Source organism: Anser brachyrhynchus (assembly GCF_964034855.1).
Source record: "Anser brachyrhynchus genome assembly, chromosome: 17".
Taxonomy (NCBI): domain Eukaryota; kingdom Metazoa; phylum Chordata; class Aves; order Anseriformes; family Anatidae; genus Anser; species Anser brachyrhynchus.
Window position 1 is genome coordinate 11,340,075 of NC_137710.1, and position 20,218 is coordinate 11,360,292.

At 45.6% G+C, this 20,218-nt stretch overlaps 1 protein-coding gene across 1 annotated transcript; it reads right to left on the reverse strand.

Annotated features, from left to right (window-relative positions):
- Nucleotides 1-110: 110 nt before the first annotated feature.
- RNF10 (ring finger protein 10) lies at nucleotides 111-20,193 on the reverse strand. The gene is made up of 17 exons (XM_080559133.1): nucleotides 19,629-20,193; nucleotides 13,904-14,106; nucleotides 12,680-12,879; nucleotides 11,547-11,637; nucleotides 10,352-10,536; nucleotides 10,128-10,264; nucleotides 8,409-8,569; nucleotides 7,706-7,834; nucleotides 7,290-7,548; nucleotides 6,931-7,064; nucleotides 5,765-5,882; nucleotides 5,330-5,431; nucleotides 4,708-4,839; nucleotides 3,879-3,976; nucleotides 3,592-3,652; nucleotides 3,285-3,443; nucleotides 111-2,429 (listed from the first exon to the last, which is right to left on the reverse strand). The coding sequence occupies exons 1-17, from the start codon at nucleotides 19,789-19,791 to the stop codon at nucleotides 2,353-2,355; spliced, it is 2,409 nt and encodes an 802-aa protein (XP_080415259.1). The 5' UTR covers nucleotides 19,792-20,193; the 3' UTR covers nucleotides 111-2,352.
- Between the last annotated feature and the right edge of the window lie 25 nt (nucleotides 20,194-20,218).

A 20,218-nucleotide genomic window follows, 5' to 3' on the forward strand; every position in this document is an offset into this window, starting at 1 on the left:
GAGTCACAAAAGCACCAGTTGCGTATACGGCAGTAGGAAGCACAGGGAATGCACGGTAGAACTTTAAGGCTCACCGCAGTCCAACCCATTATAAAACTCATAGGTACAAGTACTGCTTAAATATTTATTAAGGTTACACCAATCAGTTACAGGAAAGTAGCATTGCTGGTAGCATCTCTTGAATCCATAGGAAAACGAGACACAACTTGAAGATGCTGCCCTTCGGAGACTGCCCCTGCAGGAGGGACAGTTCCCTGCCTGCGTTATTTTCCCTTACTTGTTCTAGTGACAAGTGGAGGCGAGTTGTACCAGCTCCAGCTACTCCCTTGCCACCGCAAAGAAAAGTTGACTATAACGGTGTAGGGGTAATAAACAACAGATAATGGTTAGACACTTAAGTAGTTACTCCTGTTTCATGACTTAAAAATACTGTTACAAGTAGGAAACAATAGCATTGTGAACACAGTTAACTGCATACTTGAATCTTTCGTGCTTAGTGGCTTTCTATTCCCTCACCAATCATTTCCCAAGATGCGTTTGAAGCATTAACAAGCTGTGCTACCACTTTTAGGCACTTGTCTCAGTTTCTTTGCACTCTCTTGACAAGCTGTGCTGTCTTTCCATCAAGTGTAGTTAATTGTGACCAAGTGTGAAATTAAGCTGCTTTCAGAGTGTTTCGCAAGCATTTCCTCTCTCCTCCTGTAGTAACAAATATTTTTTACCTCCCCAGTCGCCCCTCTTCTTTCTAGTTAACAGCTGCATACAGTGTCTTGTGAAGTGTGTACTCTTTGGTACTAGCTTCCCTTGCACACACGCCTTGAGGAAGCACTTGTGTAACAGGGAGCCTATTGTTTTGAAATCAGGCATCAATATATTAAGCTTTTTAAAACAGGGACACAGCCCATGACTATACCAGCAGGGTCAGAGTGAGCAGTCTGCTCCTTACTGGAAGCACATGAACTTTCCAAAACCTCTGTGAGTGCAGGCAGCTCACTTCTTGGTGCAGGTGGGGCTGAAGATACACGTCAGTCTTGCCCCGTAAATCAGGTGGTACTTCATACCAGCTCCCTGAAAGGAAGTCTGTCAGGAGGATGCTAAGGTTTAAAGGTGTTACTGAAAGTGGTATTACGCTCCGTGTTGATGTAAGAGTTCAAGTTACAGCTCAAGAAGTCTGCAGTATTTTAAGTGTGCGCATATGATTTATTGCAACTGTTGGCCTTGACTGGTACATTACACCTACAGTTCATTTTATTTAACAAAATCCACACCACTTAACTCATTAGCTTTAAATCAAACCACAAGCAGTGCAGAATACGACCACCCAAAAAAAGAGGGGGCAGGGGTCCAGAAGAGGCATGTTTATAACCCGAGGTGCTTAGTGCAGATCAACTCACGTCCCAGAACCAAGCAGATACAGGCCCTTATCCCAGTGCAAAAAACCCATCTGTGTTCCTTGCTGGGGGATAAAATATCTGTGGACTCCAGCTATCAGTTGGTCTTCCAATTCAAGAGGAGCCACTGTCGTAACATTCATGTAGTTAGCTAGAGCCCTAGGGTGGAGTGTTTATTCTAGATGATCTGGTTACAAAGGATTTGTTGGCCATGGTTGGCAAAAAAGAAAAAAATTAGCAGCCTCACTCACCCACATTAAAACAGAGTTGAACAGCTGCAATAAGCCAGGAGTTCCTTCTACCACTAGTGCCAGTATGCATTTTGAAATACACAATTTCAGCAAGAGTCACTTCAAAACCAACTAGCCAAGTTCTGCTTTACGCTCGCCTCAGCTTTAAGTCTTTCAAAGCCAGGAGAACAGGAGGAATTCTTGCTCTTTAGAAACAGAACAGACAGCAGCTAACACTTTAAAGCCAGGAAGCTCTTTTGCCCATTCCCAGCTCAGAGGAAACCAGTTTCTGAAGAGAGCAGTTTAACAGCTTTACTGAAACAGTACTGCTGCCACAATCAGACAGACTTCTGTGCATGAATACTTCTGGGGAAGTAAAGGCTCTCTGTCCCTTCGCTTAGGCAATACTGCAACAGGCTGGCAGTGCCACGCAGATGTAAACACTTCCATACTGCTTATTAGGCCAAAAGAATTGACATGGCACAGACTAGAAGCCTTTGCTGAATGGTCTCTGGGTTGTTTCAAAACTTTGTTTCAGTATAAACCGATTCGGTAAGTTGGAATAAAAAGATCTTACTTCAACTTTCACTGTCATGGTTTCCTCCTGAACCCTTAGAAACCCTGGAAACGCAAGTTTAGTCTGTCCGAATTCAAATACTTAAACTATTAGCAGCAAAACAAAGCAAAAGGAAAAGAAAACCAGGAGAGGAAACTTCTCTTGAATAGCAGAATCACTTTGTGTGAACAACAGAGGTGCTGAACAGTAGCTTCTGCTTCTGTTTCTTTCTTTTCTTGCCTCCCTTTTCCTCTGTGAAGAATTAAAATGATATTGTCACTTTTCTCATGGAACAGGAATGTCACACAGGAAAACAATAAATGGTCTTCCCTTCCTAAATGACTTTATCAGTTTGTGACACTTCCTGTCAACTCACTGACCACCAGGTAGCTTATAAAAAAATTACTGCAGACAAACTAAGAGACTGCCACATCTACGTGCACCTAGAAACATGCCGAACTGATTCTAAAGTTGCTGTTGCAATGGCAGACTCTAGGACTGTAAGCGTGCAGCAGTTTGCCTTTCAGGCAGATACTGCTTTCATCCATGTCCAAAAACCATTACAACTGGAGCTTAATCGCACTGCAACTCCCTGCCTCTTGCCTCCAGTTCTCTGTCACTCAATGCAGCCTCCAAACAGAACCAAGCATTATAAATGAGTTTTATCAGTTTATCTCAATTTGTTTCAGACTCCCTAGTCTGAAATTCCAGCTAGCGGTATCTTGACATTTTGGTCAAACTTCAGCGGCAGTTCAGCTGCTCAGCAGGCTAGGCATCTTTGAAGCGCATAACCTAAACGTCCTCGAGATAAAGCTTATATTAAGTTCCAACAGAGACGGTAAACATGATGACCAAAAGACATCTTTGCCCTAACAGGATTCTTTGCTAGTTGGAGATTTTCTCAACTCCTCCCTCTAAGAGAGCTGCTTTGGGCTAACAGAAGCCCTAATCAAGATGCTCATAAAAGACAACCTGATACACTTCAGACCTGTTCTGCAGCCAATTTTTGGTCCCCCAAATTCCTTCTCTCACTTCTATCAGAAGGAGAAATAGTATTTTTTTTCCTACTTCAGAATTTCTTCACTCTCCTCCAACTCCCACCCTTACCTGACAAATGATCAGCTGCAGACGGTTTGTCCAGCTTCAGGAGGGCTGCCTCAATAGCTTGGCTAAAGGAATTCTGAAAGCTGGGCACAGGCATGCGGTCAGAGCTGTCACTTTCTCCATCACTATCCGCTGGCACAGGGAGCGCCAGAGTGTTCTCATCTGGAAGAAAGGAAAGGAGAGGGCTTTATAAAACCTTGGCAGTGCAGGTGCCTCTCCACACTCCAGATGTTTCTTGTGAAGCTGTAAGATTTCTTAAGATTTAGATGCACAGAAAGGAAGCCAACATAGCAACACCAAGTTTTCTTACCTCTAGCCTTTGGAGCAGGTTTGGGCCACGTTTCCGGTTTTGCCTTTCCAACCCTCAACATCTATCAAAAAAGTAATAAGATCTGATTAAACCCCATGCACCAGAACAATCCTGCATATCCCAAAGTGGCAAGGGTATCTAGGCACCCCTTCCAGCACTCAAAGCCTATGCTGTCTCTGTAAGTTTCATCCCACGTTGTTTTTGTGAGGAAGCAATTGTACTCTGAGACCCAACCCTAACTAAGACACCAGTAATTCCGACAAGATTTACTCTGTCACGTGGCTTACCTGGGCAAAGGATGGGAATGGAGAGTCTTCTTCTAAGCTCCCACAGAGCAACGGGCTGGCCTGGCTGGCAGCAGGTGACAGTGGAGTTGGAATAGACTCTACAGAGAAAAGAAGCAGTTAATTAAAGCCAACAGCATTTGGCAAAGGCAGTTACAAAAATAAAAATTACAAAAATCACAAAAATAAAAGGTTTTCCTATTTTCTGTAATTAACCATATTTATCCTACCAGTTCCATCCATTAATCACACAGTGGAAACTCCTGAATTTCCTCACTGTTTTTATTTAAGGAAGATTTGCAGGGTGATTTTGTTTTTGAATTAGTTTTTGGGTGCCTTTTGTTTGCTCGTTTTGAAAAAAGCATTTAAGAATAGCTTCTATTTAATTTTTTTTTTTTTTTTTTTTTTTTATGAACTGCAAGGTAAAACATTTGGCAAGCATAACTGGACAACAACCTGAGTGCTTATCAGTTATGTTTTATTCTACTACAACGTGAGGGGAAGATGGAGAAGGTAGAAAGAAAAAATGCTAGTGGTGTTTTTCTGGCATATACACTCTTCTGCCTTCCCTCAATCCCATCCCCTTCTGCCTCGGCAAAGATTGAAAAGGTACGATAACTACAGTGTAGGTATCATTGTCACTAAAGTAGAAGCAGTAAAAAGCAGACAAACAACCAGAATCTCAGCAGTCTCAGTCTTCTGTGTATGATCTCGCAGGCAATCTAGGAGAGTCGTTTTTGGTCAGTATTAAGGAAGTTTAGTCTGATGACCTGAGCAGTAGATCCCCAGAGAACCACCAAGAACTAGATGTAATGTTTTTGCAGATGCTCACCTGTCTGAAACACAGGGCTTCTGCCAAGAGGAGAAGGACAGAAGCTCTGATGATCAATGCTGGTTTCTCCATGGCAAGATGTAAAAGCAGGAAACTGCTGCAGATTCTCTAAAGCAATATGGACCTCTGGATCTAGAAAGAGGCTTTGAATTAAAGCACTACACAAGGTGGAGGAAGACTGTCAATATGCAACTTGTTTCAGAATTCAAGGAGATGCCAGCTCAAATATTTTCTTCCCATCCGCTACTTTAGAGACCAGTACAAGCCCAGCTGCTGGATGGAAGCAGCTCCCAGGCAACTGTTTTGGCCTTCTTCACTTTCCACTCTATACAGCGATTACTATAAAAACAGAAATCAAGAATCCTGAGAGCTGTATATACCAAGGAAAAATAGTTGTGCCCTCAAATGCCGTCTCTCTCCCATAACATCTAACTATGCAGGAATAGCACAACATCATTTAATGCCCTAAAACTGCATTTTTTACTCTACAGAGATTGGTCCTAATACACTGTAATCTCACTCTAAGTACACCCTACAAACTAAAGGCCTTGGAGTTCATCCTATAGCTCAAGAAATCAGCTCAGCAACTAAAGATGAGTGGGAATCCACCAGCAAGACTTACATTTGCCCTGTTTCTTGTTTTCTTCTATCTCAATTCTGCGTTCACGTCGTCGTTCATCACGAGCTTTCTTCTGCCGTAGGCGTTTCCTCTTTTCAATGTCATCTAGGAGCAACACACAACATTGGATATAAAAACCACACCGATACTTTGGCAATGTTTTACTTTGTGAACATGTTCAGTTATAACACATTAGCAACAAGACATGCTTACAAAACAACATATGCTGTTCCAAGTAGTCAGGCCTTTTTATTCTTTGCATAATTGTTGTCGTTACGGCAGTGAATTGGGGTTGTTCTGACTAAACAGTCAGCACACAGCTGACGAAAAAGGAGTAAAGCTGCTCTTTACATTCCTTTTTCTGCCATTAAGGGAGAACTACTCCCACTTCATCCCCACAGATCCACTGACAGAGACTAGTGGAAAGGTAGTACCAACCTGAGAAAAGCTCTAAAGTCTCCTTAGAGATGATAGGTGGCTTCAGAGCCAGTTCACAAATGCTGAACTCACAGGTGAGGGGCAAGTGACAGAGGTAACGATGACGCTGTCTTATATCCTGATGTAAAAAAAAAAAAAAAAAAAGAGCAGATACATCATTGCAACAAGGTCTAGAGGCTGCCATACTGATGAATAGCTGTGGAGACAACACTTACCCTTCATCACATCAAATGAAAAAAAAAAAACACAGCATAGTAACACAATAATCATTTTTATAAAATACTAAAGTGTGAACGATACCTTGAGTCAGAAACAAATGCTCCAAAACCTCCACCAACTACATCATAATTTTGTTTGGATAAAATTACTCCAGTTCAGTTATTGATCTTCTTGTTATTCCTCCCTTCTCACATCACTGGAATAAAATTCTACAACACCAGTCCTCTGCTGCACTTATGCTTGCACTAGACTGAATTTGCCTTTTGCACTTAAATTCTTTTGTCTGTCAACCTCCACTTTGCTTGATGGAAACAAGCTGAGTTTAGTATTTTTCCTTGCAGAGAAGAAAAACTTGAAGAGAATTCACTATATCTGCACCCATTCTTACTCAAACATACACTTTATTAAAAATTAATTAGGAATTACATGTAACGGTTATTGCATATGCCAGTTCTTACAGTAATTTAACCAAGGCAAAGGAATTCAAGATCCATTCTCTTTTCTAGAACTTCAATGTCTTAAGCACCCTCCCTGCCTCAGAGATGCCTCTATCTCAAACACTGAAGTTACTTTCCACCCTCTTATTTTACCTAACATCCCACCTCTACCCTTGATGCTCTGAAACAGCTGTTTGCTGAAGACAGATGCTGCAGAAAACTCCTTCAGGTTCAAAAAGATGTGCCTAGTTCAAGCTGCTCTTAAAAACAAACCAATGTTAAGCTTACAATTCCCTTTCTCCTGAAACTTCCTACCTTCTAGTAGGAGAAAGCAATTAGACTGCAGTCTGCTTATCAAAATCAACTTAAAGTACTGCACCTTACACAGATGACCTTCACAGATAAGCATGCCTACCCATTCATAGTAATTATTTCTCATTATCGAAGAGAAACATCTCATCTGCCAGCTGCAAAGATCAAATTACTAAAACACGAAGATGAAATAATTACCTCTGTCATTGAGTAGCCAGCTATCTCCACTACAGCTGCAGTTATCTTCTCTGGACTCTTCTCCAAGCTGCCATATTCACGAACAAGACACCGAACATTCACAGGGTGCAGATACATACATTGCCCATCCTCCGCTGTAAGACAAGAAGTCATCAGTTGATCTTTGCCTGTTAATCTTTAATACTCTTCTCCCCACCTCAGTCCATTCACCAGTAATGAAACTAAAACTCCTTTCTAAAAGTCTAGAAGTTGTATTTCACAGTTTAGCTGAATCTATTGACCTGACAAGTGCCTTCCCCAAAAAGGATCCCAAAGGATGCACCTCTGCCCCCATGACTCCAGGATTTCATTGCACTTACCTTGATAGAAATAGTAAAAAGGAGAATTGTTATGATGTCCACTGCTAATTGTATCTTTACATTCTTGGTAGCTTGTTTCAGCCGGATTTAATTCTTCTGTAGTTTTCACATCAGGTTCCCCTACGGTATCCACCTCAGGTACCTCCTCTTCATCCAGCATTGCCTCTTCTGATTCCACAGGAGGCAAAAAGGAACTTGCCAGATCAGAGCAAGGCTCCACAAGCTTCTCATCGAATGCAGATAGATACTCCATGCCACACTACCATAGCGGAGAGCATACAGTTAGTACCACAATCACCCCTTTCAAAAGATGATCATTTCTGCAAAAATCTTTGGTACCAGTTCACCCTACACCACAGTGTAAAGTCGCAGGACTAGGAATCAACAAGATCCACCCAAACACCACTGTTACACACCTTTTTCTCATGGAGAACTGCAGGCTCCGTAGACTTGGAGCTGTCTAGGACCAATTCTTCCACAGCTGCACTAATTCCAGCAATGCCACTGCTTTTATCCTTGTCAGCTGAGAGTGCTGTTTCTCGCTCCTACAGGTCATTCAAAGAGAACAAGTTGCAGTTTCCTGTTTTAGCCAGGAGACTATCACCATAATTATCTTTAGCCTTGTTCTATACTTCAAGTTTTCATAGATCTACAACACATCTGTGACAAAGACAGACCATTGAAGAGTGGTCCTCTTCTACTGCAGGACACGTAAAGGCTTCTTTTAAAAGGAATATTCTACAGGCTTGCTTATGTTTGTTTGACAGGAGTTATCCTAGGAATTACTAGACCTGAAAGGGAAAACTATCATCCTTTTAAATGAGAACTCTTTCGCATTTCTGGGAGGAATACCATACCATTTTATGGAAGGAATACCCTTTAATAAAATGCATTCTGTTCTGTTATCTTGAATGTCACATCAGATAGCAGGAGCCCAAAGGCTACAATCTCCTCCAAGGTTCATATTGCTATTCTAGCAGTAAACATCACCATCTTGCTAGTATGTACATCAATCACGGAGACCAGAATAATCACACACAACCACTTAAGCAGCGAAAGATAAATGCTCAACATACTGTTAAAAATAACGTTACTAAAAACAGCCAAAGAGGTTCTCACCTTCAGTTCCTGGATAGCAGCCTCAATAAAGCATGCCTCCGGGGTATGTTTTTCCTCCTCATACTGTTTTAGCAATGCTGCTTTCTCCTCCAGAATCACCAACTGCAGGACCTGCTCCCTGGATGCCAGAAGCAGTTTGGAATACTGGCTGTGCTGGTCATCTGAACAGAAGGAGCACCAAACTAATCAATATCTTCGTGTAGAGGCACCCGTTTGAACTGGCATCAGGAACCACCATTTCTTCTGCAGGTTCATTACTGCTCAACTTTGAGTTAATCCACTGCCAAGTGGACAATATTTAGAAAGAGTTTGATACAAACTCCGCATGTTACTTTATACCATTGATGACACAAGCTCCTGCCACACACCTTCTCTGCTACACGGATCTCCCTGACACAGCAGTTTATCTGCAACTTCACAACTCAGTTGCTAAGTATCAAAAAATCAAGTCCAAGCTGCTTTTTTGTGGAAGCATCTCCCCTGAGAAGCCCTGGATGGCCAAAGCTTCCGCAAAATCCACCCTGCAGCTTCTTCCTCTTCTCTATATACTCAAAAATACTGCAACTGGAAAGTTTTGCAGAAGTGACCTACCTCTTTTTAGTCTCAAACTAGTTCATAAACCTTACGTATTCAAAACCTGTACAAAACATTATTAGTCTTTTACAGGAAGCACAGCAGAAACCGATAAACTAAAGAATTCCAAGGTTCAGCAAAAATTAGTCATCTTGTTACGAGAGCACTTGTCTTAACGATAAGCTTTACAGCAAGTACAGAATCACATCACACACATATTCACTGGACCCAGGAGTCCAACCTCTTTTAAGGACTGTGTCTACAGAACATCCCATTAATGGTAAGATTTCTGGGTTTGGAATGATCTCAAATCTGGTACTGGATTGAAGGATAGAAGGGTTTGTTGTTTTATAATAGGATTTAGAGTCCTTTATTTTCAAAGGCTGAGGGACATGTAAGCACATGCTGGATACCCATCGTGAGTTAGCAGACTTGACTTTTTACAGAGAGCTTAAACACATACAGCTTTTTGCAAATGCGGCTGCAAACTGAAGCGAGCCAAGACAGCCCACAAAACAGCAATGCTGAGTAAAATTATTTCTTTAGTCACCAAATTTTCATGATACCAACAGATAAGATGATGATGCATTAGTCACAGTACTTGACTGGAGAAAACTGTAGAAGTCAGGCAACAGATGTTTGGAATAGGTTTGCAATAATTTTGACTATTTCCCCAAATCGTTCACAGATCTTAGTCGATAAGTGAAGATGATGAAAACCTTGTTGAAGAATACATCCTTGAAATAGCTTAGACACTGTTATTTTTTCCTAAGCTGTAGAACGAGGAGCCAGAAGGCAAAAGTTAAGGACACTGAAGAGCCAACAAAAGCAGCAAGAATGACACCAATGACTGTACAAGAAAAAACACACATCAAGCTATAACAAAAATTGAGAAAGCAGGAGTGTGCAGTGCAATAAGTTGAAGGGAAACAGAACACAAGTTAAAGTCTTAGAAAACACAAAGTATGGGTAGATTGCTTATTATTAAGATGTGGTCATTAAGGTTTTCAGCTACCAAAACCCATGCTTTGTGGTGTGAACTATTTTAAGATGGCAGCATGGCATTGCCATGGGAAATCTTCTTTAGACAAGTCCAAGCCACAGCTAGGAGCAGGATGCCAACCACCAGTACTCAGATATACTCACCTCCAACATAAACAGGCTGCACCACATTCATCCACTGAGATTTGGGCAGTGCTATCAGAACACCTTTCTCTCTTCTCATAAGCTGCATCGTAATGACATCACCAATTGCATATTGGCGCGTTTCCATAGCAATAACACTGCAACATAAGGAGGAGGTTATTATTTTTACAGGGTAAAAATAATATTTCAGTGATATATATCATTTAATAGATATCAAGCCTCACCTCTTAAGATCCTTCTTGTGAACAGAGCCGTAACAAATAGGGCACTTACTCCAGGTCTTCTCACTCAAGGAGAGATAGTGAAGGATACATGCCCAACAAAAGATATGCCCGCAGCGGGTGATCTTTGCTGCTGTAGGCGGGTACAGACAGATTGGGCAAGAGGGTACTTCATGGCTACAAATTCGCTGAAACAGCACACGAGAGGAATAGTACAAGTTATAGACTTGGAAATCATTCTGTAGCTCAGAAACTAAACCTGTAAGATCTACTCTAACATTAATCTTCCAGTTCTTCAGGTTCTGCTTATTTACCAGGAAATTATGTACACCATGAACTAAATAACCATTTTGGTCAACGTGGAATAGCCTTCAAAGCCAACCCATCTATTTTTACTCTAATGACATCAAAAGAGCAACTCTTCTCATGTTTTCCCCTTGTGTACATCATCTCTTAAGAGCTAGCAACATCATCGCCATCTGAATTCAGACACGAAGAAGTCAGCAAATGAACTGTCACCTCACACCAGCACAATTGTGCAGTGCTGTTTAACTGAGAGACTGAACTTAGCTATTTTCATGAACATTCTAGTTTAGTCAGATGTTCTGTTAGCATCTGTATGTTGCAGAGACAAAACAGCCAACCAAGCACCTGATTTTTCAGTTCTCTCGCAGGGCCAGGTAACAGTAAACGTACCTCCCCACAAGCTACACCATCCATGATGACTAGTCTTCACAGACTAAGTTTCTACTTGAGGTAACCCAAAGTTCTGGCCACAATTATCAAGAGATTTTCCACTTTGTTGCTAGGCAAGATGGGCCACCTATGCACAAGATAATTCTTCAAAATTCTACACTCTAGTCCTCTTTCATGGACTCACGCCCAAGTTTTCTGTTAATATCTCGATCACAAGGACTGAGTCTACAGAATGTCAGATACTATTTTTGATGAGCTCCCATCTGCGAAAGCAAGAAGAAGCTGCTAATTTTCCTAATAGATTTTAACACTTCTCTTTTCCTGTCATCAAAGTACTTCATAATATATTCCATGACAGATCATTCCCAGTATTGTGGGAGTGACAGAAAAGGCCTGAAGCTCAGAAACAGCTGAGTTTTACGTAACATCACAAAGAAGCAGTTAAAGACAGATAGAGTTTCTTAATAAGAAAAAAAAAAACATCTAGCCCATCACAACTGACCACTTGCTCCACAAAGTCCCAGTTGACCAAGGTATCTGGATCAGCAAAGTGGACTGTGTAGTCCTGTTCTTCAGAGACAACAAACTGGCAGCTGGGGAAAGGCAAAGAGACAGATGATCCACTCAGTTGTTTCTAAAAATTCTTGGAGAACTATCCCATAGGATTCTCAGAGCTTCTTCTTTGTCCAGCATAAAACTACTGGACACAGTTCGGCAGAAGTTTGGTAACTTCTACCAACAAAACCCAACAGAGTTCAGTTCACGATCAGGTTCCCAGAATACAGACATGTCTAATTTCAGTTAGACATAGCATTGCATGCTACCTACAGAGTGAGCCAGGCAGAACGTTTGTTCAGAAAAATGGAAGAAACAGAGCCAGCTCCATCAAGGATCTCTTAAAAACAGGGAATCCACAAGTGGAAAGAGCATGCTTACAAGAGGTAGAACTACTAGAGATCCCGCAAGCAGACTTCACTACATTAAGTGAAAATCAAGTCACAAACCAATAGGGAAAAATTAGAAGCATTAACACTGAAAATAGTTTTTATTATATTTAACATGATCAGATATGGGAAGTGATATGGGAAGCACTTCAAATTTCAGTGAAAATGACCGTTACTACCAGTCAAAAGAAATTCTGCTGCTGGATTACCACACTGATCATTGTTTGGGTTACTATTACATACTTAGGGATCTGTGATGTGAAGCCAACCTGAAAAAGCAGTTTAAGAATTAAGAGACCCATATGAGTAACTGCTTCTGGGACTTAAATTCAGATTAGCTTTAATCCAGAAACTGCTACCCCTACCATCTCAACATGCTGGTTTTTTTGAAAGAAACGATAACCTTCCATAAGGGAACTACATAAGTCTTCCCAAATGGAGTGTCATATTCCACAGACGATGCTGGAAAATTAAGGCAGAAGACTAATTGGCTTGTGTCCAAAAGACTCGGGCAATCAGATACCTTGTTAATATATTTTTTTCCCTTCCAAGTATAGTCACAAGCACTAAAAACACTAGAGGTAACTTTACCCTGGAAAAGTATTCAAGATCAAACAATTCCCTGGCCGATTGTTCCTTACGGCTTACTGTCTCTGTAGAAGTCTGAGAACCCTGCTAGTCTTCCACTCACTTGGCCTGTAGGAAGAGTTCCTTGTTGAAAGGCTTATGTCCCCACTTGTTCCTTTTCCCCCAGTTGCCATGTCCATTCCCGTCAAAATGGCCTGCTTGGCCACGGGGTTCAAAAGTGAAGTTCAGTAAGTGGTTCAGATTAATCTTCTTGGGACCAGAGAACTGGGCAGGGCTGAACTCTGCCCGTTGAGCCTCTGCTACCTAAGAGACAACAGCATTTATTAGAACTTGCTAGAATTTACTGCGAAATCATCAGTACAAGTTGATACCCAGGCCCCAGCAGTGATTATGTACAGAATACGCAGCACCCACTGACTCACCTTCTCCTACTCCCATTCCGCAAATCAAGCACTGCAGCGAAAGTGCATGAGAACCTGAAAGTTAGAACTGAGTGGTCTTACCCCACACGGATGAAGTGGAGGAGAGCATAAAAACAACCCAAGTAACAACAAGTAAAAGCCAACAATACCTCGTAGTCGAGGTTAATAACAGGAGAGAGTTGTTGAGATCCTGGCAGTATTCTTTTATATGGCCAGTAACACACATTTGACTACTATTGCACAAATGATACTCGTTTGTAGTTAGTTTTCATATAACAAAGCAGAGAATGAGAAATGAACAGAGACAGCAAGTGAGTTTTGACAGAGTTAGCATTTTAGGTAGGCAGCTTTGCTCATCCGCTAAAACTGAAAAAAATCAGCATCTTCTGTATCAATGCAAACCCACCAGTGATCTACAGTATTCATACCCACAGCAGCATAAGAAGCCCCGGTGTGGTTTTACTCCATCTTGATGTCACCAAGGCTAATTTGATTACTTTCCCAATGCCACTACCACGTGCAAATTTGTACACTCAAGTGGTTAGACACAATCATCCCGGACTTTTAAAAGCTAGAAATTGTATCGCTACATATTGTCATGAAGGACCTTTGTTTCCTGAGATATGCACGTGGCCTGCCTAGGTACCCATTCCTCAGGTGGCATTTCCACTAGTTTTACTGTTCCTTTTTATTGCAAGTCTCTCAGAGCAGAGAGCACTCCTCTTCTGTTGTTGCAAAGTTGTTCTGCTCACACTCAATGTGGCATCTCAACGATGTTAGCACCTCTTATCGCTCCTTCCCTTCCCAGCCCAGGAGCTGAATACAGAAGACCTATCTAGGCAGGTCAGAGTGATCCTCTCGTCCCAAGAAAGAAGGCCTTGGAGACACGGCATTACAATTCTCACCTCATCTCGTCTTCCACCATTACAAGAGCTAAAAAGTTTGCCACTTCCGCCGCTACCTCCCCTCTGAGGGGGCATCTTGTTAAAAGCTTTGCTTTTCTGTGAATTGGAGCGACGGGACTGACTGGAAAAGTTCTCATTTTTGGAATATGCAGTTTCTCTTTTACGATTATAACGCTGTTTGGATCCATTCGCATTCTTTCCATCTGAAAGAGAAAACAAGGATCAGACGGGCAGCCCCCGAGCTCGCCGCACGCGCAGCGCCCCGGAGGCAGCGCGGCCTTTCGGCCCGGCACTCGGTGCCAGCACCGCTTAAAGGGCTTGTGTTTCTGCCAAGACCTCCTCCAGCCCACAAACCATTTCACTCCTATTACAGTCCAAAGAGCTGGTCAAAGAGTACGGAAGGATTTATTTGCTGCGCTTTGTATTTGCTTAGAGCAGCTCAGTTTTCTTCATCCAGATCTGGAATCATCATCGCCAGACATCAGCCTGAGGTGTCACCTGTGTGTTAAGTGGTAAACACCAACGCTACATCTTCATGCCCAGTTGTTGTCACGTTTTGTAACAGGGCCATTTTTCATTCCATTTCTGAATATCCTATATAAAAATTCTGAATATCCTTATATAAACGCTGCAGCCTGCGTTTGTCTCGAAGTCTCCCACTTTGCAGGACCCCATTGCCTATTTGCACTCAGTTCCGCCCCTACGCGTAGAAGTCCCCAACAGATCCAATTCCGTTCTAAAAACACCCTTTAGCTTTCGTAAAACCAACAAATGCTGATCGATCCTGAGGGACGAGCCCAACGCTTTGGCCTTGCAGGGCACAAACCCAGCTCCCAAGTACCAAGTCCACCGACCCAGGCAGCGAGGAGTGTTTGTCTGAGCGCGCTGCGCACACCCCTGGCCGCGACACGGGGCACAGAGGGGAAAGCACAAAGCAAAACACCGTGGGATCGAGGCTCACGAGAGCAGGAAAGTCCATCAGGGTCTTGAGAGGTGTTTCCTGCATGTAAACAGCTGCCTCGTCAGGCTGCCAGAACAGAAGATGAATGCTGTGAAGACACTTCTCATAGCCCTAACCTAACGTCAGAGGTGTCTCAGCTACACAGCAGGCTGCTCGCCCACCCGTTAACCCTGCGCTCCCACCAGCTGCCATTTCAGCTGTAACAGGAGTTAGGCTGAGAAACCGGGGAGGTGAACTCCCCAGGCCCAGCCGGAGGTCTGCGCACCCCAGCCATCCCCAGATACCCAGCGTTACGCACGCCAACGCCTCACACTGGCTACAACATCCTGATCCCTTCTCTAAAGGCCTGGTAGTTTCTCCTTTCCCGTTTCGCAGTCCTCCCCACCCCTGAAAATAAGCCCTGTGTGGCAGCAGACACGTCCCGTAACTCCTGGCCGCGTTACTCACAGGCAGTTTTCATCACCAGTGCCTCCAGCTCGGCCCTTCCCCTGCACCACCTCCTGAGCAGTCACAGCAGCTGGAACAGGACCCCTCACAGCCTCACTTTTTTCGGTTAGTTTTAGTTTTCTCTCCCATCGACACCCCCAAATCGAGGGGGGCAACGGGGCGGAAGGCCCGTGCGTTACTGTACATCACCGAGGATCCAACCACGTAGTAAATCACTCCATCAGAGCACCGTGACGGGGCTTTGAGGGGGCCTGTTGCTTCCTGCTCATGGTAGACTCCAATCTTTGCCTGCAACTAGAGCTAGAGAAGTCAAAGGAGCCTCCTGCTGCTTTTGCATGATGTGACAGTCGTTTTGCAAGCAAGTTTTGTCACCAGAGCTGATCACTTACTCTGCTTTCAAATGGCCAACCCCTTAATTCAGAACTAAACCAACCCCCCGAGAACCACGGCCGTGCTCAGCCCCGCAGCAGGAGTCAGGCTGGAAGCACTTGGGCCCGGTGTTATCAGGAAAATACACACCAGAAGCTGCCAAGCACTCAGGGTGTAACCCAGTCTGGCTTGGTGATTATTTAGATAGATCTTTTTTTGAGAGTGTTTGTGGGAGAGAGGCTACAACACCACCCCTCAGGCTCTGGTCACAAATTCAGCCCTTTAGAAGGGGCTGGAGCACTGCTTCTGTTAACTACGAGCAGAGCCTGGCACCTTCGAGCTCAACCACCCTCTGAAATCTGCAGCCGCAGTGCACACCCTGGAGAGGCACAAGCCTGCTGTGCCTATAGCGGCTTGGCAGCTCCTTCCGCAACCACGAACTGGGGGAAGGAAACAACTCCAGAGGACACACTCGGCCTGAAGTGGGTTCTGATGATCCTTCACGAGGTCCAAGGGCAGCTTGTACCTGCAGCTAACAGGAGAATTTCCACCAAGTAGGTCACCATCAAAGGCACCGACTTGTCACCAGCTGGTTTACACACATTCCTGGCATGCTGCCCCGTTTCAGACAGGCTCCTAGAGCCTCTGCGAGCCCCTGTAAGGACTCTTAATTTCATAGGGAAATCCTCTCCACCTGTGCCTTCCTTAGGAAGGACCTCACAGGACAGTCTAAAAACACTTAAACCTGATTTCACTGATTGCAGTTTCCCCTCCCAGAGTAATTATTTAGGATTACTTTAGGGGATTCTGGGCCATCAGCGTAGCAATGAAGTAAGTCAACAGACAACCAGAAGTTTGAAATAGGCGTTTGTAAACTGGAACACCGCTTTTCTTCCCCCCCGTTTGGATTTGGGGGGGTTCTTTTCCCACTTCTTGGCAAGTTAGGAACGAGCAGCAGCAGTGCTGGTGAGGTACTTATTCTTGACTCGGGTCCTCAGTTAGCCCTTCTGCACCTCTCACCAGGCTGAACCTGTAATATATTTACCCGTTCACACTGCAAGAGAAAACTTACAAAGTAGTGTCCGTATAAGTTTATAACACCAGCAACTAAGCTGTCCTTGCCTGTCGGAGCGAGCCCTACAAACTGTGGGTTCTCCTGATGGACACCACCTTGTCAGAGGACCTCCTCCTCCAGGGGAGTTCAAGTTCCCAAGCCTAAAGACAGCAGCCACAGGCGCCCAGTTTGGTCCTGGAGCTGCAGCACTGGTTGCTGCTGGGACGAGGACTGCAGCTTCCTTCCATCTCTGCATCTTCAGCTGAGCAGCGTTCAGCAAATCGCACTGCACAAGGGGGAGCTGGGTGAGGGATCGTGCTAAGCCCCCAGGGCGCTGGCATGAAAGCAAATCAAAGAGATTTGTGCTGCTAAGGTAAATATCCTGGTGAGCAAGGGGTGAATAAGCAGCCACGCTCCCCAGCAAAGTATGTTTGTGCTGTAATAAGAAGGCCCAGGAATGTCTACAAGAATTCCTGCCGTCCGTCAGGTCCCAAGGACTGCCCAGACACCCAACAAGGCAATATTCCCTTCGCTACTTTATTCCATCCTCACGGGATGGGACTCCTGGTGGTCCAGCACTATAACCAAAAAATACTTTTTCTGTTGGAAAGTTCTGAGTTTAATTTCATTTCTAAGACTAAACTTGAAAGGCAGCTGGAACACAACTTCCCCAGGACAGAGAGCCTACACGGCTGCAGGAGAGGCCATTTCTGCAGTTCCTCAGCTGGACTCGACCACAGCAGGCAGCTCTAAAAAGCACATAAAGGACAAAAGCTTGACGGGATTTAACAGTGACCCCTGGTGCAAAAGTGAAACAAAAAGTCAGCCTTCTGGGGACGGGCTGCAGTCCATCACAAATACTTTCCACTTCAAAGGAGACCCAAAGTTTTCAGAGTACCTCCTGTACAGTTCCTGAAACAGGGGAGAAACCGGGCGGGCCACACCAGCTACAGGCAGCCACGCCATTTCCAGGTGAATACGGAACCAGAGAAAGAAATCCTGTGCGGTGACATGCCAGCACCTTGCACTCAACAGCTACCAAAACACACCCGCCCCTTAGCACGACCGCAGCCTGCGTGCTCAGCCCATGGTTGTTGGCCCTCATCTGCCCAAGCGACCCTTCTCGTTTTAGTTTTCACTACGCTGCAGAGAAGAGATTCCCAAACATACATCTGTGAGAACAGTTCCTGTTTTATACAGGCCTCTTCAAGGCACTGTAAGGGTAGCAACTCATCCCAGACTTCTCCCTCCACTTTAGTTAAGAAACAAACCTCTCAGAGGCAGAACTATGTCATGCCAAATAATTCTGTTGTATTAAAAAAATAGTCTTCAAAATAACTTTTTTTTTTTAATTAAAAGTTAGTCTATTGTATTGGAGTAGAACAGCAACACGCATCAGGATTTATATCCTCACTGCTCCTCCTCAACTTATGACCTTGCTTCAAGCTTGTAAAATGTGGCAACCCACAGGAATCCTTTAATAACCCTTCCATTTGGGGCTGGAATGGCAGAGAGCCTGCACCTCCTTCCTCACTCCAGGTATTGTTTCTTCTACGCGCAGGCACACCAGCGCAGAACAGGCCGACTTAACTCCCCTGCTGAAGAACGTTCATGTTCTGTGAACAACCCTCCCTCCGTACAACGTCGCACACCGCTAAAGCGGCGGCTGCCGTACAGAGGTGCCCCTTGGTAAGACGGGGACAGAAACCAGTCCTCTGCAACGGGAAAGCCTTGGGTCTGCCAGGCTTTCACACTACCCGTCACAATGTAAACAGAGGAGTTTATATGCTTTTTTGTTCCATCTGAAGCCAGAGATCTTGTTCTAAACACTCCCGCTGCATACCTAGCATCCGGCATCCCCTGCTTCCACTGGTCTGTCCATGGAAAATGGAAATAAGAGACTGAAAAACAACAGCAGTGGCTACCAGTAATAAAAGCCCTGCATGAAATCCTGCTACCGATGCCAAAAAATTGCAAATCCATTCCAGATTGCAACACCTCCCAGATACCAACTTTGTTAACCCTCTGCGAATACCGTGACTGTTACAGAAACAAAGCACTGCGGAAGGAAATCCGTACGGCGATGGTGCTGTAGCAACCTGTAGGCAGTCTCCTCATGCTTCTGGGACTAAACCCGCTCCTTTCAAGCACTACCGCCCCGTCTTTAGGTTTTGGAAAAAATGCAGGGATACCAGGTACTTTCTGCTCCTGATCAGCTTCAGGGAACTGGAGGCGGTTTAGGTCTTACCTTGAAAAAATGCATGACAGGGACCATAGTGGCTCATCACGACCCGCGCTGTCAGCAAAACTGGCTGTTTGCACTGACAGCTGCAACACTTTGATTAAAGTACCAGATAAGCAAGTAACGTGCACTCTGAACTCTTCCAAAATAAGTTACCAAAATACAGCCTGTAATGGGAATGCTGGGTATGCTGCGAGACCTCCTTAAGCAAGACAGAGCACTGCACTCAACTAGAGTCCAGAATAAAGTTAAGGCTCCTCTAACTGGCAGAGGCCAACACATTCTTAGTACAAAATCAGAGCTTTGTCTCTCAAACCGATTACTCCAGCGCTAGTGGAAATCAAACATGCCCCTTCAGAAAGAAGAGGAACCGCAGCTCACCGAACAGGAAACGAGGCTGGAAGAGGAAGGAAAAAGAAAGCAAACCCCAGCGGTGACCCGGAGGGAAGCCTACCAAGGGCCAGCTGAGAAACAAACAACGCAACAGGGGGCAGGCAGCTCGGCTCCGCCACGCACCCAACCTCGGCACCGGGGTGCCTGGAGCCCGCTGCTGCTCCCTTTCCGTGGCTGCCCCCGGACCCTTCCCTTCCCCTTTCTCCCCCCCCTCTCCCTTTACCCTCCCCTCCCCTCTCCCCCCCCCCCCGGCGCTCACCGCCTTTGGGCTTAGACTCCCCGGCGGCGGGCCCCGCCGACGCGGACCGCGGCTGCTGCCCTTTGCCGCCGGCCGAGGAGCCGGGCGCACCGGAGCCGCAGGGGCTGCTCTTGTCCATGGCGGGGGCGGAGGCGGGGGTGGCGCCGGGCGGGCTCTGCAGCATCAACGGGCGCCCCGGCGGGCGAGGGGCGGCCCTGGGCGGGGGGGCACGGCGGGCGCTGGCGGAGCCGGCGGGGGCCCAGGCTCATGGCCCGCGGCGGGGAGCGGCGGGGGCGGCGCAGCGCGGCCTCGGCCTCCTTCATGGCGACATCTTCTCGGCGCTCCGCTCGAACCGGGGGAAGGCCGCGGGAGGCCGGGCCGTGCCTGCGGGGCTCCGGGCGAGCCGCGGGGGGAGCTGCGGAGGGAGGGAGGGAGCCCCGCGGGGCCCGACGCCGCCTGCCCTGCCCTGCCGCCCGGCGCTGCCTGCCGCCCGGCTGCTCCGCGCCGTCCCGGCCCCGGCCCCGGCTCGGCCGCCGCCGCTGCCCCGTAATGGCGACCAGGCGCCCGCAGCTCTGCCGGCACCCGGATGGAGCCGGGCGCCGCGGGGCACG